Source organism: Dendropsophus ebraccatus, chromosome 4 (genome assembly GCF_027789765.1).
Source record: "Dendropsophus ebraccatus isolate aDenEbr1 chromosome 4, aDenEbr1.pat, whole genome shotgun sequence".
Classification (NCBI taxonomy): Eukaryota; Metazoa; Chordata; class Amphibia; order Anura; family Hylidae; genus Dendropsophus; species Dendropsophus ebraccatus.
Window position 1 is genome coordinate 24,997,183 of NC_091457.1, and position 16,671 is coordinate 25,013,853.

Genomic DNA, 16,671 nt, shown 5'->3' on the forward strand with positions numbered 1-16,671 from the left:
ATATAATGGCCAGGGAATATGTACACATATATAAAAAAAAGTTATCTGAAACAACATCTAGTCTGCTCTATTAGTATGTATTTTCTTATTATCTTAGGATAGATATATGTTTATCCCAGCCAGGTTTATATTCACTTATTCAGGTAACCCCACAAAATGATGATCATGATAATAATAATAATAATTATAATAATAATAATAATAATAATAATAATAATCATCATCATCATATTAATATGCACAATTATCTTGTCTACATGGTTTCATTACAATATCAATACTAAAATGTCTAATCTAACCCCTTATACCCCAAAAATAATATTACATCTAAGATATTCTATATATACATAATGTAAGAACTCACGTTATAGACGGTAAAATATGGCATAGATGCAACAGGTAAGAAGCCTCTCCTCAGCACAGGAGCGGGTTCTGAACCATCTTAAAGTGAATAAATATATAAACTGCATAAATATCCAATGATATTGAAATCACAAATAACATAATGGTAATACTGCAGCACTACAGGATTAGTGTGATGTGTAATGCAGTGTGCTGTGATTCTGAGCCAGAGTAAAAACTTGTATACAAGCGGGAAATGGCCTGAATGGAATCACTCGTTGACTATGTTCAGGTCATAGGAGTAAATATGCTTCCAGTGTTCTTGGTTATGAGGTTGAAATGAGGTTGTGCTGCCAGTTTCCTGGGCTGCACGAATGATACAAGGATCAATTGTGCAGCTCGGTCACTAGATTTCTCATGCCATTTAAAGGTACTGAAAACAAGCACCGATCTCACTGATCGGAAAAGTCTGCTCTCCCTAGTCTGAGGCCCAGAGCTCTCTGAATCAGGTTTTCACTAAAAATATTTTTGTATTTTTCCCCATGAAGCTTTTCCTCAGCCCTCACCAGTCCCCATGATGCTGGTACTGGGCAGGTGATGGGCAGTGTCTGGTTTCCTCCAGACATGATGATTAGAACCAAGCCCAGAAAGTTACGTTTCATCAGACCAGAGAATCTGGTTTCCCACAGTTTTAGAATCCATTAGTGCTTCTTTTTGCAAACACCAGGCAGCTTTCATGTGTCTTTTACTGAGGGGAGGCTTCTTGTTGGCCCCACTGCATAAAGCCCAGATAGGTGGAGGCTGAAGTGATGGTTGTACTTCAAGCGACTCTGTACCCACAATCTGTCCCAACCAAACCACTTTTACCTTTGGATAGCTGCTTTTAGTCCAAGATCGGTCCTGGGGTCCGTTTGGCAGGTGAGGCAGTTATTGTCCTAAAAAACTACTTTTAAACTTGCAGCCCGTGCCAAACGGCCGTGGGCTAGAGTGTCTGTGCCCTAACTTTGCACCACCCCTCCGTCCCTCCTCCCCACCCTCTTCACCATTTTTCCTTTACCTCTGCAGTGAAAACTACACAGGTGTCTTAACGATCCACCCTTGTGCCGAGCTGACACAGGTGATGAATAGTAGAAAATCTGCCTGGAGCATTCCTAATGATGAGGAGGGCGGGGAGGAGGGACAGAGAGGTTGTGCCAGCCTAATGCACACACAATTAAGGCCACGGCCGTTGGGCACAGGTTTTCAAGTTTAAAGCTGTTTTTTTTAGGACAATAACTGCATCACCTGCTGAGCAGACCCCTGGACAGATCTTGGATTAAAAGCAGCTATCTGAAGGTACAAACGGTTTAGCTATAGGCTATAGCGGCGCTATATTCATCTTGTTCCCCTGCAAATATGGCTCACAAGAGCCATTCCACTCTTTGGTAATCACTAGGATGTAATTTTCCCTATGATTGTTTCAGACTCAGATGCCATGATTAAGGGCCAGGCTTCTTTTAAAGGTTTCTACAATAAATTTTGAATATTTGACATGAGCTGAAGGAATCCAGGAAGTGATGTATTCCTTCCAGGCTAACACAGCGCTCTCTGCTGCCACCTCTGTTCAAAGTAGAAGAGGTTTTCTATGGGGATTTGCTGCTGCTCTGGACAGTTCCTGTCAGGGACAGAGGTGGCAGCAGAGAGCACTGTGTCAGACTGGAAAGAAAATGCCACTTCCTGCAGAGCATACAGCAGCTGATAAGTAATGAAATACCTGAGCTTGTTAAATAGAAGTACATTACAAATCTATATATCTTTTTAACAACAGTTGATTTGAAAGAAATACACATTACGGGTATATTCACACGGGCGGGCTCGCATCGAGATTCTCGCTGCGAGCCCAGCAGGTCCTGGCAGTTCCCATACACTACATACTTGCTGCGGTCTAAACGACCGCAGCGAGTATGTAATTATACCGCCCTTAACCCCTTCTGCTCCCGCCCGGCTCCCCCGCTGTAAGCATACATTACCTGTCCTTGCTGCACGGGTACGGCGTCCTGCTCTCCCGTCCGGACAATTAGTGTGTTGTCCAGCTGCAGCCACTGATTGGCCGGACGGGAGAGCAGGACGAGATTCTCGCTGCGAGCCCGCCCGTGTGAATATACCCTAAATTCATGTAATAACTAACAACTCTAGGTGAATGTGGCTATATGCACACCTGAAAGTCTTCTAACAGTCTCAGTTGTTTCTGGATTTGGGGGGTGAAGCCTTTCTTTATACTCAGATAAAACACGGTAGCTCTTTAGTTCTCCAGTGTCAGGATGGTTCACATACAGAATTTTACTATTATTGTTACATAATACCTAAAGCAAAAAGAAAATAGAAATGTTACCAACACCGCCATGACTGATGCTCTTGCTTTACAATTCCCATGTTACTTAATAGAATGATATAATAATATACACAACGTTTTTCCTATCTGTTCTTTTCATGTTTTTGCAAAAAAAATGTATGCATTTGTGTGCATCCGTTTTGTTCCGTTTTACCATTGACTTCCATTATAAGAAAAAAACCCAGATCAAAACGAATCAATTTTTTTTGACGGACACAAAAATGAGGTCGACTGCGTTTTTGTGTATTTACAAAAAAACTGATCCGTTTTGATCCTTTCTTTTTATGATGTAAGTCAATGGAAAAACGGTTGCACACAAATGCGTACGTTTTAGAATTACTTTTTTCAGCAGTTTTTTGCAAAAAACGGATGGAAAAAATGTAGTGTGAACCCAGCCTTAGTTGTAACTAGTTTGGCAGAGAAACAGAAGGGTTAATCCGTACGTACTATACTAAACAGAGAGAAAGGCCTCATTCTCAGGACCAATACATTTCAATGGCCCTATTCACACATCCATGCGTGCCGCAACAAAAAGAACAGGTTGTAGTACGGACTTGAAATTGCGGCACAGATCACTATCAATCTATGCAGAGGTCCGTAAATGTGCGGCCGTAGTGGGGTCCACAATTACGGGCCACGCTACAGACGTGTGAATAAGGCCTAAAAGAGAGGAAGGGGAGAGTAGTGGAGAATCTGTCAGCTGTAATTCATGTTCAACACTGCTGACACTGTGAGATAGCTGTTAATAAAACACATGGTATCTCTCACATATCCATCTGTGCTTCCAGGACATGAAAATGCTTTTATTTTCTGGTGCAAAGTGTCAAAGAGGTGTTCCCAAACTCATGAAGTTCTGAGGGCATGAGGGCAATAACACCCCCTCGCTCCCCCTCCTATCCCTGACCCTGCTTGATTGACAGTCAGCTGAAAACTGAGCCCTGCCTCCAAATCTTCCACCCCACAGAATCTGTAGGCACAGAGAAGGAATGAGATTTGGAAGCAGAGCTCAGTGCTGGAAGCTAACTGTCAATCAAGCAGGTGTAGGGATGGAAGGGGGAGAGAGGAGGTATTACAGCCCTCAGGACCCATGAGCTTTGGAAATGCTTTTTTGACACTTTTCCCTTGAAAAAGTACACAGCATTTTTTCACATTATGGAAGCACAGATGGATAAATGAAAGGTACCATATATCATATAACCCGAGGAACGGGGAAATGAGAAACACGCATGCCAGCCTCTGAGAAGAACTAAAGGAAGTGGGACATGCTGACCATCCTCTCACCTCTGAGCCCACTATATTGCTTAAAGCGACTCCGTACCCACAATCTGTCCCCCCCAAACCACTTGTACCTTCGGATAGCTGCTTTTAATCCAAGATCTGTCCTGGGGTCCGTTCGGCAGGGGATGCAGTTATTGTCATAAAAACAACTTTTAATCCGGCAGCGCTGTGTCTAATGGCCGGGGCTTACATTTGTATTTGCATTAGGCTGGCACCACCTCTATGTCCTTCCTCCCCACCCTCCTCATTATTAGGAATGATCCAGGAACATTTACTGCTGTTTGAGCTTTGCACAGGTGTATTAACGATCCAACCCATGTGCCGGGCTGCCACAGGTGGGGAATAGGAAGCAATCTGCCTGGAGTATTCCTAATGATGAGGAGGGTGGGGAGGAAGGACAGAGAGGCTGTGCCAGCCTAATGCATATACAAATGTAAGCCCTGGCTGTTAGACACAGCGCTGCCGGATTAAAAGTTGTTTTTTAGGACAATAACTGCATCCCCTGACGAACGGAAAGATTATAAGAAACCTGTAATAGTTTTATTAGGCAAAATAGCGTCCTACTGTACTGACACGGCTGTTTTCCAGCCTTTCCAGCCTTTGACAGCTCTACTGTCAATTAAAGAACAAAATATGGAGTTACCATTGAGTTACAGTGAGTTTGCTGTAGATAAGGACTGTCACAGAGCTGTGCTGGAGAAGGAATCAGTCTTCTGCTATCGTCTATGGTCCACGTCTGGAAATCGCTTTTGTCAAAATTTGAATCTGTTGTACTTGTGGCAGCTGGTGCTAGTGGTGACTAAAAAGCAAGAAATAAAAAGTGACATACAGCTGAGTATTAGGATTACTATAGTATATGTAATAGAGATATTACTAGGTATTAGCATTACTATAGTATACAGTATGTTAGTGAGATACAACTAGCTATTAGCATTACTATAGTATGAGTGTTAGATATAACTAGGTATTAGCATTACTATAATATATAAGAGTGAGATACAACTAGCTATTAGCATTACTATAGTATATGAGAGTGAGATATAACTAGGTATTAGCATTACAATAATATATGTAAGTGAGATAAAACTAGGTATTAGCATTACTATAGTATATAAGAGTGAGATATACCTAAGTATTAGCATTACTATAATATATAAGAGTGAGATACAACTAGTTATTAGCATTACTATAGTATATGAGAGTGAGATATAACTAGGTATTAGCATTACTATAGTATATGTAAGTGAGATAAAACTAGGTATTAGCATTACTATAGTATATGAGGGTGAGATATACCTAGGTATTAGCATTACTATAGTATATAAGAGTGAGATATACCTAAGTATTAGCATTACTATAGTATATGAGAGTGAGATATAACTAGGTATTAGCATTACTATAGTATATGAGAGTGAGATATACCTAAGTATTAGCATTACTATAATATATAAGAGTGAGATACAACTAGCTATTAGCATTACTATAGTATATGAGAGTGAGATATAACTAGGTATTAGCTTTACTATAGTATATGAAAGTGAGATATAACTAGGTATTAGCATTACTATAGTATATGAGAGTGAGATATACCTAAGTATTAGCATTACTATAATATATAAGAGTGAGATATAACTAGCTATTAGCATTACTATAGTATATGAGAGTGAGATATAACTAGGTATTAGCTTTACTATAGTATATGTAAGTGAGATAAAACTAGGTATTAGCATTACTATAGTATATGAGAGTGAGATATAACTAAGCATTACTATAGTATATGAGAGTTAGATATAACTAGGTAAAAGCATTACTACAGTATATAAGAGTGAGATATAACTAGGTATTACTAAAGTATAAGAAAGTGAGATATAACTAGGTATTAGCATTACTATAGTATATGTAAGTCAGACATTCATGTGCGGGAACAGGGGTTAAAATGGACGCGTTGTGGTGTCCATCCGTGAGAAGGGGTTAAAGCATACCTGTCATACATGAGCTGCATGCATGGTGCATCTCTCCTTAGTTGTGAAGAAGCAGCTCATGTTGGGAGATTGGGATGCCGAGGCAACATTCTGATGGCCTTTGCTGCATCTCCATGCCAAACTGTGGAGACGTGCATAGTGACAGGTACCTATCCTGTGCATCAATAGTTTTTCCTACTAACACATGTGTCAGGGTGTAAGCTGGTGCCAAGGTTTATGAACAAATAAGTGATGGTGCGTTTACACAGAGAGATTTATCTGACAGATTTTTGAAGCCAAAGCCAGGAATGGATTTAAAAAGAGGGGAAATCTCAGTCTTTCCTTTATGACCTGTTCTCTGTTTATAGTTGGCTCCTGGCTTTGGCTTCAGATATCTTTCAGATAGGGCCTCAAGTGTACGTGAGCACCTGATAGCTGCTGTCTGGAGTCAGCCAGTGCTTAGCCCTGACATCACAAGTCTGCAATTGGCTGACACTAGATTTATAGACAGTCAGCAACCACCTGACCCCACCTGTATGGACAAATGAGATTGTGTCACCCCAATTGTCATATAACCCACCCTGGTAAGCTGCTGTATATGTGGTCCTGGCTGTATTTCACATATTTCTTATTCACTTGTTGTATGGGCTTATTATTTGTATATAGACTATCCCTGTTACTTACTATGACCCTGTTAGCTATAAATTGTACAGTCAAGTTGTTCATAAAGTCTAATCTTCTGTCGATGATACATTGTTACCTATACCAGTCTTGCTCAACTCCAGTCCCCCCAACAGGTAATGCTGTGAGGACATCCCATACAAAGAGCACATGTGGTGATATCTGATGAACTGACTATACTATATCACCAGTGAAATACTAGGGAAATCCTCAGAAACACTCATCTGTACTTTGTATGGCTCTATTATACAGTAGTATACATTTTGAGGGCTCTATGGCTATTTTGATTTTAAAGCTGCAGAATTGTTTAAATACTGAGATCACTACGGATCACAGCAATAAACAGTTAAAGTGACTCTGTACCCACAATCTGACCCCCCAAAACCACTTGTACCTTCGGATAGCTGCTTTTAATCCAAGATTTGTCCTGGGGTCCGTTCGGCAGGTGATGCAGTTATTGTCCTAAAAAATAACTTTTAAACCTGCAGCCCCGTGCCCAACAGCCGGGGCTTAGAGTATCTGTGCCCTAACTTTGCACCACCCCTCCGTTCCTCCTCCTCACCCTCTTCATCATTAGGAATGCCACTGGAACATTTTCTCCTGTCTGAACATTGCACAGGTGCCTTAACGATTCACACAATCTGCCTGGAGCATTCCTAATGATGAGACGGGCAGGGAAGAGGGACAGAGAGGTTGTGCCAGCCTAATGCATACACAATCTAAGCCCCGGCTGGGCTGACAGTTTAATTAGGCTGGGTTCACACACAGTATATTTCAGGCTGTATTTGGTCCTCATGTCAGGTCCTCATAGCAACCAAAACCAGGAGTGGATTAAAAACACAGAAAGGCTCCGTCCACATAATGTTGAAATTGAGTGGATGGCCGCCATATAACAGTAAATAACTGCCATTATTTCAATACAACAGCCGTTGTTTTAAGATAACAGCAAATATTTGCGATTAAATGACGGCCATCCACTCAAATACAAGATTATGTGAACAGAGCCTTTCTGTGCTTTCAATCCACTCCTTGTTTTGGTTGCTATACAGCCTCAAACATACAGCCTCAAATATACGTAGTGTGAACCCAGCCTTAAAGTTGTTTTTCAGGACAATAACTGCATCACCTGCCGAATGGACCCCAGGAAAGTTCTTGGATTAAAAGCAGCTATCCGAAGGTACAAGCGGTTTGGGGGGTCAGATTGTGGGTACAGAGTCACTTTAAGTGACTGACATTTAAAGTGACACTGTCACCCCCTTTTTTGCATTCTGACTTCTCTACACAGCTGTAATGGGTAAATTTAGCAGTTTTCATACCTTATTTTATATCATAAGTCATGGTGCTTGTTCAAGTAAAAAGATCTTTTATCAACTGCAGATTGTGCTAAGTGGGCGGGGCCTCGCGGCAACTGCGCCACTTAGCCCCACCCCCACAACAACACAGTTGGCCCCACCCCTCCATGATGTCATAGGTACATAGGCCCCTTCCCCTCGACTCCCATTGGTATGGGCGGACCTAGAGGGGTTGGGGCCTAGACCTTTAGGCCAGCCTGTTCCAATGGTTGGCAAGGGGCGGGCCTATGTTTCTATGACATCATGGAGGGGCGGGGCCAACGGTCCAACTTAGCACAATGTGCAGTTAATAAAAGATCACTTTTTACTTGAACAAGCACCATACCGTATGATATAAAATAAGTTATGAAAACTGCTAAATTTACCCATTACACCTGTGTAGAGATGTCAGAATGCAAAAAGGGGGTGACAGTGCGACTTTAAGTGTCGGTCATTACCAGCAGTTGCCGGCTGCAGATAGCAGCCAAGATCTGCTGCGTATGGCGCAGGCTCAGCTCCATACTCACCCAAAAATCACACCAAATAAACCACATAAGGTAGCTAATCTGAAACCACACCTTCTCCTGGTGAAAAAAACTGAGATATGGCGAACTTGGCATAACGTAGTCAGCAAAAACACATTAATAAATTTGTCTCTCAGTTTGTTAGATATACTACTCACTCTTTCCCATTACAAGTTTCTGCAAATAAGTCTTTGGTGACCTCTTGTGGTGAAAAGTGGTAGTAATAATTAAGAAATCAAAATCTAGCATTAAGGGTGCCTTCACACCTACCGTATTGCAGCAGAAAATCCGCTGTGAATCCGCAGCAGATCCGCAGCAGATTTAACTAAGTGAATGAACACAGCATTAAATACGCACTGTCAAATCCGCTGCAGATCCGCAGCAGATTTTCTGCTGCGATACGGTAGGTGTGAAGGCACCCTAAAAGCTCATGATTTTGTATCAAGTTTTGGTACCTACTGTTTATCAAGAACCCATTATTATGATGTAAAGTTTTTATTTCGTTTTTAATCATTTAAGATCGCTACCACAAGTACAGCTGTCTTGCCTTTTCATCTACAACGTTATACTTAGGTCACCAGGGTGCTAATCAATGACTGAAGACAGATCCTGAACCCCTTTAAATTTGGCCCTTTTTAAGTTATTGCGGCTAAGATGCAGCAGTAGGCACAGACAAAGCCATAGACGGAAATAGTGCACTTGCAAGGAAAAAATCTGACTTTTTTTCCAACCTATATGACTGAATAGAAGCAGAAACCCTGTGAAAAGTGAGAAGTGAGAGCACATAGCAGAAGATGTACAGTTACTGTTACACTTACATACTGGTCATAACAAGGTCCGTACAAAGTCCGAAAACTTTCTGTTAGAAAACGATAAATAAAATAAATGAAAATCACATTATTCTCCGTCCCATTTGAAGAGGTTAACAGTTTTTCCATTGTACAATACATATACTATAGGACACTAACAGTATTTAAAGGGTTTTCCACTGATCGCGGAGTGCGGACACCTGGAACCTGTGCCGATCAGCTGTTTGGTGCTGCACTACACAGTTTTCCCTCTGTGTGTCATTGTGTAGCCGTCACGATGTGTAACTGCAGATCAGCTCCTATTCACTTCAATGGGAGCTGCAGTTACACATCACCACCACTACACAATCAGTGGAGACAAACTTTGATCATTTTGTAGTGTGGGGCGGGCACTTGGTGCACATCAGTACAGTTTGTCTGGAAAATTTGGGTCGATATTTCGGTCAGTGTTTGTAGCCACAATCAGGAATGAACTGACAGTGAAAAATGATGTGCACAGTTTGGCTAGGTTCACACAACGGGCCGTTCAACGGTCGTCTTTTTGGACGCCTGTCATTTTGAGGTCAAATAATGTCCGTTATTTTGCAATGACGTCCGTGATTTCAAAATAACGGACATGATTTGGCTTCTAAATGCCAGGCGTCCAAAAAGACAGCCCTCGAATGGCCAAAAAATTTTCAAATCCATTCCTGGCTTTGGCTTCAAATCTTTGGCAGATAATCTGTCACATAATCTTTCTGTGAAAATGGACCCTAATACTATATGTGAACATAGACCAAGGCTGCATTCACATGTTCAGTATTTTTTGTGGATCAGCAAAAAAGAGAAGGTGAAATAAGTTAAATAAGAATGGCTGAAATGATTACTAATCTATATTTTTTACGGAATTGCAGACATTATAGACATCTCATCTGTAAAAAAAAACTACACATCCACAAAAATTACAGACTCTACTACAGTACATTACATTGTGTCCACAGTCTATTTTGTGCGTCCGACGTTCAATAAATAGCGGCCGCACAAAGTACACATGTGACTTTTCTGTGTGGCCGCTTGGAATCCCAGCCGGAGTGTATACAGTGTGTATACACTCCAGGCCAGGATGTCATATAGGTTAATGAGATCAGCCACTGTGATAAAACAAGGGCCATTGTTCTCACTGCGTTTTTGCAGTTTGTTTACTGTATAAGTTTTATGGGGGGAAAAAAGGAAGCAAAAACGGATGCAATTGTGTTCAATCCGTTTGGACCCCTGTTTCCACTGACCTTCATTATATAAAGAAACTGATCAAATTGTACTGGATCGCGTTTTTTTTTCTTTTTCTTAGCATATACAAAAATGTGGTTGACCAAAAAATAAGTAAAAAAAAAAAGTAACATTTTAAAAACGGATACAATAAACGCACTAAAAAAATACACAGTGTGAACCCAGCCTTAGTGTAACACTACAACAACGTGCATGCAAGAGGTTCTACATCACTCATGTCAAACTCTGGCCTGCGGGCCAGATCTGGCCCATGGTGCAATTATTTTTGGCCCCCTAGGCAATTCAGTTTGAATTACACCTGGCCCGCCATCGCCTTAGATTATAATATGAGTGGTCCGGACAGCTGCTCGGACCACCCATATTATAATCCTATAGGCCACAGGCAGTTCACACACATCCTGCGCTGGGACAGCCTGTCATGCCTGAACGGCCATCCACGGGTGTCAGGTTCCCTTTAACAACTGTTCTAGGGGCTGGTTACTATATAAGAGACTATGGGGAGGGCTGGCTACTATGAGAGACTTTTGGGGAGGGCTGGCTACTATATGAGACTATGGGGGAGGGCTGGCTACTGTATGAGACTATGGGGGGGCTGGCTACTATATGAGACTATGGGGGGGCTGGCTACTATGAGAGACTATTGGGGAGGGCTGGTTAATATATAAGAGACTATGGGGGAGGGCTAGCTACTATATAAGACTACTGGGAGGGCTGGCTACTATATAAGAGACTATGGGGGAGGGCTGGCTACTATATAAGAGACTATGGGGGAGGGCTGGCTACTATATAAGAGACTATGGGGGAGGGCTGGCTACTATATAAGAGACTATGGGGGAGGGCTGGCTACTATATGAGACTATGGGGGGGACTGGCTACTATATAACAGACTATGAGGGAGGACTGGCTACTATATAAGAGACTATGGGGAGGGCTGGCTACTATATGAGACTACAGGGGAGGGCTGGCTAGTATATAAGAGACTATGGGGGAGGGCTGGCTACTATATAAGAGACTATGGGGAGGGCTGGCTACTATATGAGACTATGGGGGAGAGCTGGCTACTATATAAGAGTCTACGGGGAGGGCTGGCTACTATATGAGACTATGGGGGGAGGGCTGGCTACTATATAAGAGACTATGGGGGAGGGCTGGCTACTATATGAGACTATTGGGGAGGGCTGGCTACTATATAAGAGTCTACGGGGAGGGCTGGCTACTATATGAGACTATGGGGGGAGGGCTGGCTTCTATATGGGACACTTGGGGGGTTGACTATTATTTGGGCCTGATTGGGAGGGCTGGCTAATATGTGGGGCAGTTTTGGTTGGGTTGGCTACTATATGGGGCAATACTGGGGGTTGGCTAGTATATGGGTTGGGGTTTAATCATGTCATAGCAATTTATGATGTCATTTGTCATAGTGCACTGTGCTGGGAGACGCACACCACTGACAGTGCCAGGAACACAGCATTCGCTCTTCAATAATTATGAAGGTCGGCCCGCGACTTTGTCCAATTTTTTAATTTTCGCCCACTGTGAATTTGAGTTTGACGTCCCTGGTATACATGATTAGTAAAACATGGTTTCTTTCCTCTTAGATAGTTCCACACCTGTCTCCTGGTCGGGTAGTATACTCATTTCCATTTACTTCAGTGCAGGGCCATATTAACAGCTGCTGCTGCCCTAGGCACAAAACCTGAAGACGCCCCAGCGTGGCGGAGCGTGCTTTTGGCCACATGCATTTGTTTACTTGTAGAAACATTGAATCACATTTTCATGGTTTTTAACTGCTTATAACATAAATTTCCACATTGAATCAATGATTAGAGGCGTCTGCATGTTGTCTGAGGGAATTCTCACTACAGGATGGGTAGATTGGTAGGTAATAGCTCCAGGCTTCACAGCCATAGCAGACCTGAACATACCTCCCCCACCCCCCTCAAAAAGTCACCAGATTTATTGGCAAGTCTGACCAGGAGGTGGGAAACTAAAAAAATAAAAACAAAAAAAAGGAGTTTTTTTTCCCACTGCTCTCTGGTGCTGCCCTAGGCACCGGACTACGGGTGCCTAGTGGTAAATACGGCCCTGCTTCAGTGTCAGTGTCTCACTAGTTAAAGGCCGACTATCAGCAATGAGCTTTCTTAGAAGCGCTCATTCAGCCAATAATATAAAAGGGACAGCAATCAGCTGATGAGCGGGAAAAGAATCAGAAATCAATAGTCCAGGCGATTTTAAGAGACTTTGTAATTGGGTTTATTAGGCAAATATGCCATTATCTGCATTCAAAAAAAACTTTCCACAGAGCTTCAAACTGCTTTCTCATAATAAAATTTTTCGGCTAATAAACCCAATTACAAAATTTCTTAGAATCGCCCGGACTATTGATTTCTGAAAAAAAAACAAAAAAAAAAAACGACAAATTAAACAACAGTGACACTTTAAGTGCAGATAAAACTTATCGCTATCGTCCGCACCTCTGCCTGTGGAAACAGGAGATGTGCAGCCAATAGGAATATATTTAAATAACGGCACAAACGATGCAGGGAACGTGCGCGCGGCCCGGCCATGTGATTAATTGTGCCATGTAAAGGCAGTGAAAACAAGCGCTGACCTTGCTGATTGGTAGCCGTTTGCGGCCGTGGCCGGCTAAAGATGGGCACATGTATGAGGACCTTAAGACCATGAATGTTTTGTTGCATCAAGGTGTGTGTGTTGGAGGGGGTATACCTTAAATAGTATTTTACATTGTACATACCACCGAGATAATCTGAAGTACTTGCAGGATGAATAAATCCAAAAATTGGATTTGAAAAAGTCTGTGAAAAAAATGTAAATGACATAGCATGCTGTCATAAAAATGATATCAATATCTAAAAGGGTTTCCCCAGATTTTTCTGCAAAATTGAACTAGGGCAGCAAAAGGGAGAATAAAGAATAAAAAACTACAGTCACCCCTTCCCATGCTCCCAGAGCTCCGCTCCTCCAGACTGTTTAGCAGAAATACATCCATGATTTCCCCATACTCCCTGCCCCGGGGCAATTTTGCAGAACGAAGGGAAAACTCATTAAGAGCAAACAAACAATGGAAACATTAAAAAATGTATATATATATATATATATATATATATATATATATATATATATTAGTAGGCAACAAATCATAGACTCTGTTACAGCTTGGTCACATAAATATTATTCAAATAGATACAAGGGGGGAGATTTATCAAACATGGTGTAAACTGAAACTGGCTCAGTTGCCCCTAGCAAGATATATATATATATATATATATATATATATATATATATATATATATATATATTAGCATAAGGAAATTAGGGGACTAGAGGCTAAATTACCAGTCTTTACTATACTATAGAGGTAGCTAAAGATATTGGTCAGATATGATTTGTGGGCCATTAGTGACACATTCATGATGGATATAATCAGAGTGAAGGTTAAAGCAAAAATCATTGTTTTATTGCTGAAGAGTCATAGAGGCGGGCTCTTCCCCGAGTTCATCCCTGGCCCCACCTCTTACAAAGGAGTTAATGCACCTCTCTTTCTAAAACAAATAGGATACATGCTACATAGTGATAAATTATAGTGCATGACATAAACATTTCGTCTTACAGGATACAATCTGTCATCATACTGACATCCTCCGCTGTGATTGTACGGAATATCAGGTGAAGTGATGGCGCTTTCCCACTGAGTTGTTGTAGACGGGTAAAGAGGAACTCCACATACATGTGACCTCTCACACCCATGATCACAGATACACTGAGTAACCTCTGCTCCTGGGTTTAACTTCCCCAAATCAGCTAAATATGTTGCGTTTCTGTAGCTTTCCATTCTGATTCCTGTATTATATGAGTTGAGGATGACAAGGCAATAAATATTTGGTGATCACAGTCCTTGTGCTTCTACCAACATTGACGGAGAGAGACAGGAAATATTTCCCTTAACGCCAAGTTCGGGAATTCTTCCTGTAGAAAAATAAAATCATGTTTTTCTGTTTAGCCTCTTATATAATGTAGAGTACAATATGATTAACTCAACCATACAAGATCAGATCTTTTCTAATGGTGGTTTTACAGGGAGCAATAATTTGTCCGATCGCACGATTAACGATTTTGAATAAACTATGTTTTTTTTATAACGATCAGCGTTTAGACGGAACGATACATCGTATGGAAAAATCGTTATGCGATCGTTTCACACATAGGTGAATTTGTTGAAAAAATGTTCACACGGAACGATCTGCAAATTTTTTGCGAACGATCAACGACTATTTGAGAACATGTTGGAAGATCAAAATGAACGATTTCTTGCTCGTCGCTTGATCGTTCGCTGCGTTTACACGTAAGATTATCGTTCGAATTCTATCGTTATTGTGCAAATTCGAACGATAAATCGTTCCGTGTAAAACCACCATAACACATTGCAGAAACCTCCCCACCTTCTCTAAACTGGCCCAGATGTCACTGACGATGCACAGGGAGCTCCGATGCACCAGGATTTATGTGAAGGCATGTGTCTCTGTATAAATCCTGTGTGCCCAGCAGGGAATTTTTTAAGACCAGTGTGTTAAATACCTGTCTTTATTAATCCCCCCTAAGGTATACACAATTTTATTAACAGCAGCCTATGTTGCACTATGGTGTCTCCCTTTACTGTGCATGTGTACAGCCACATTCGTTAGTAGAGAATCTTGGGGGTGCTCGCATTGTATGGTCAGCTCTCCTGTCACACAATACCAAAACCTCTGTAACCACACAATGTCATTACAATGACTGATTTATTACATAATGAAGAACATTGTCTCCTGCGGATCTGATAATATAATTAGAAAAATTTATGCTGCGTTTACACGGAATGAAAATCGTTAAAATTTTTGCGATAACGATGGCATTTGAGCGATAATCGGCTCGTGTAAACACAGCGAACGATCAAGCGATGAGCGAGAAATCGTTCATTTTGATCTTTCAACATGTTCTCAAATCGTCGTTGGTCGTTCGCTAAAAATTTGCAGATCGTTCCGTGTAAAAAGTCTTTTACCGTATGTTTGGCCGTATGTATAATGTTGATTTAAACATAGAAAACTAAAAAAATAAAATAAAGCGAGTATATTGCAAAACTGCTTGCGATCAAAACCTCCAATGATTTCTTAAAAGAAAAAAAATAGTGACAGGTATGCTTTCTATTAGAGGGGAGGAGGGAACATTCTTCATGAAAAATACATAAGTACAGGTTAAAAGGTTTTTTTGTTGGAGCCGGAAAGTTATACAGATTTGTAATTCTTCTATTAAAAATCTCAAGTCTTCCCATACTTATCAGCTGTACGTCCTGCAGGAAGTGGTGTATTCTTTCCAGTCTGACACAGTGCTCTCAGCTGCCACCTCTGTCCATGCCAGGAACTGTCCAGAGCAGTAGCAAATCCCCATGGAAAACCTCCCCTACTCTACATACTGAAAAGAATACAACACTTCCTGCAGGACGTACAGCAGATGATAAGTACTTGAAGACTGGAGACTTTTTTAACAGAAGTAAATTACAAATCTCTGGTACTTTCTAGAAACAGTTTATTTAAAAGAAAGAAAAATTTGGTGAACAGCCCCTTTAAGGCTGTGTTCCCACAATAACTGCAAATAACGTCTCTCGTTGCAAAATAACGTCCGTTATTAATCATCCTGATTATGATGATATTATCCAGTCTTCCTCATGTGATTGAACACATCAGGATAAGCTGTTATGTTTTTTTTCGGTGTGTATTTAGGAAAACTGTTGTTTCGTTTCAACTTTTAAATTACATGAAATTCAATTGAAAAAAAACCTCTGACGGTTCACAATATCAGCCGCATTGTGTAGGCATTGGTCATCACAAGCCGATCACCTGCATCTGATCGTTATTATGGTAACCCCCCAGATATAAATATACATCTGAGGTGGGATCAAGGTGTAGGCACCACCCATACAATTTTATGGTAGTCTCTGAAGGGCCTTGGGCTACCACCTCTTCACAGTGTCACAGGTCTCCTGTTGCTAGGATCATTGGATCTCTGCTGTCAGTATAAAGGCTGGGCTGCTGCCAGGACCAGAGAAACCTA

General features: G+C 41.3%; 1 protein-coding gene across 7 annotated transcripts in view; it reads right to left on the reverse strand.

The window, feature by feature from the left end:
- The window catches only part of LOC138787954 (tesmin-like), a 43,589-nt gene that overhangs the window by 25,120 nt on the left and 1,798 nt on the right, over window positions 1–16,671 (reverse strand). For 6 of the 7 annotated variants that reach the window (XM_069965287.1, XM_069965292.1, XM_069965289.1 and 3 more), the window contains exons 2-7: window positions 14,195–14,550; window positions 13,319–13,379; window positions 9,307–9,347; window positions 4,635–4,790; window positions 2,540–2,684; window positions 365–441 (exon numbers count right to left, since the gene is read on the reverse strand). In XM_069965287.1, coding sequence (XP_069821388.1) covers window positions 365–441; window positions 2,540–2,684; window positions 4,635–4,790; window positions 9,307–9,347; window positions 13,319–13,379; window positions 14,195–14,416 — 702 coding nt within the window. In that variant the 5' untranslated portion in view covers window positions 14,417–14,550. The remainder of the gene's footprint in view (window positions 1–364; window positions 442–2,539; window positions 2,685–4,634; window positions 4,791–9,306; window positions 9,348–13,318; window positions 13,380–14,194; window positions 14,551–16,671) is intronic. The other variant, XM_069965291.1, reaches the window with a different exon arrangement.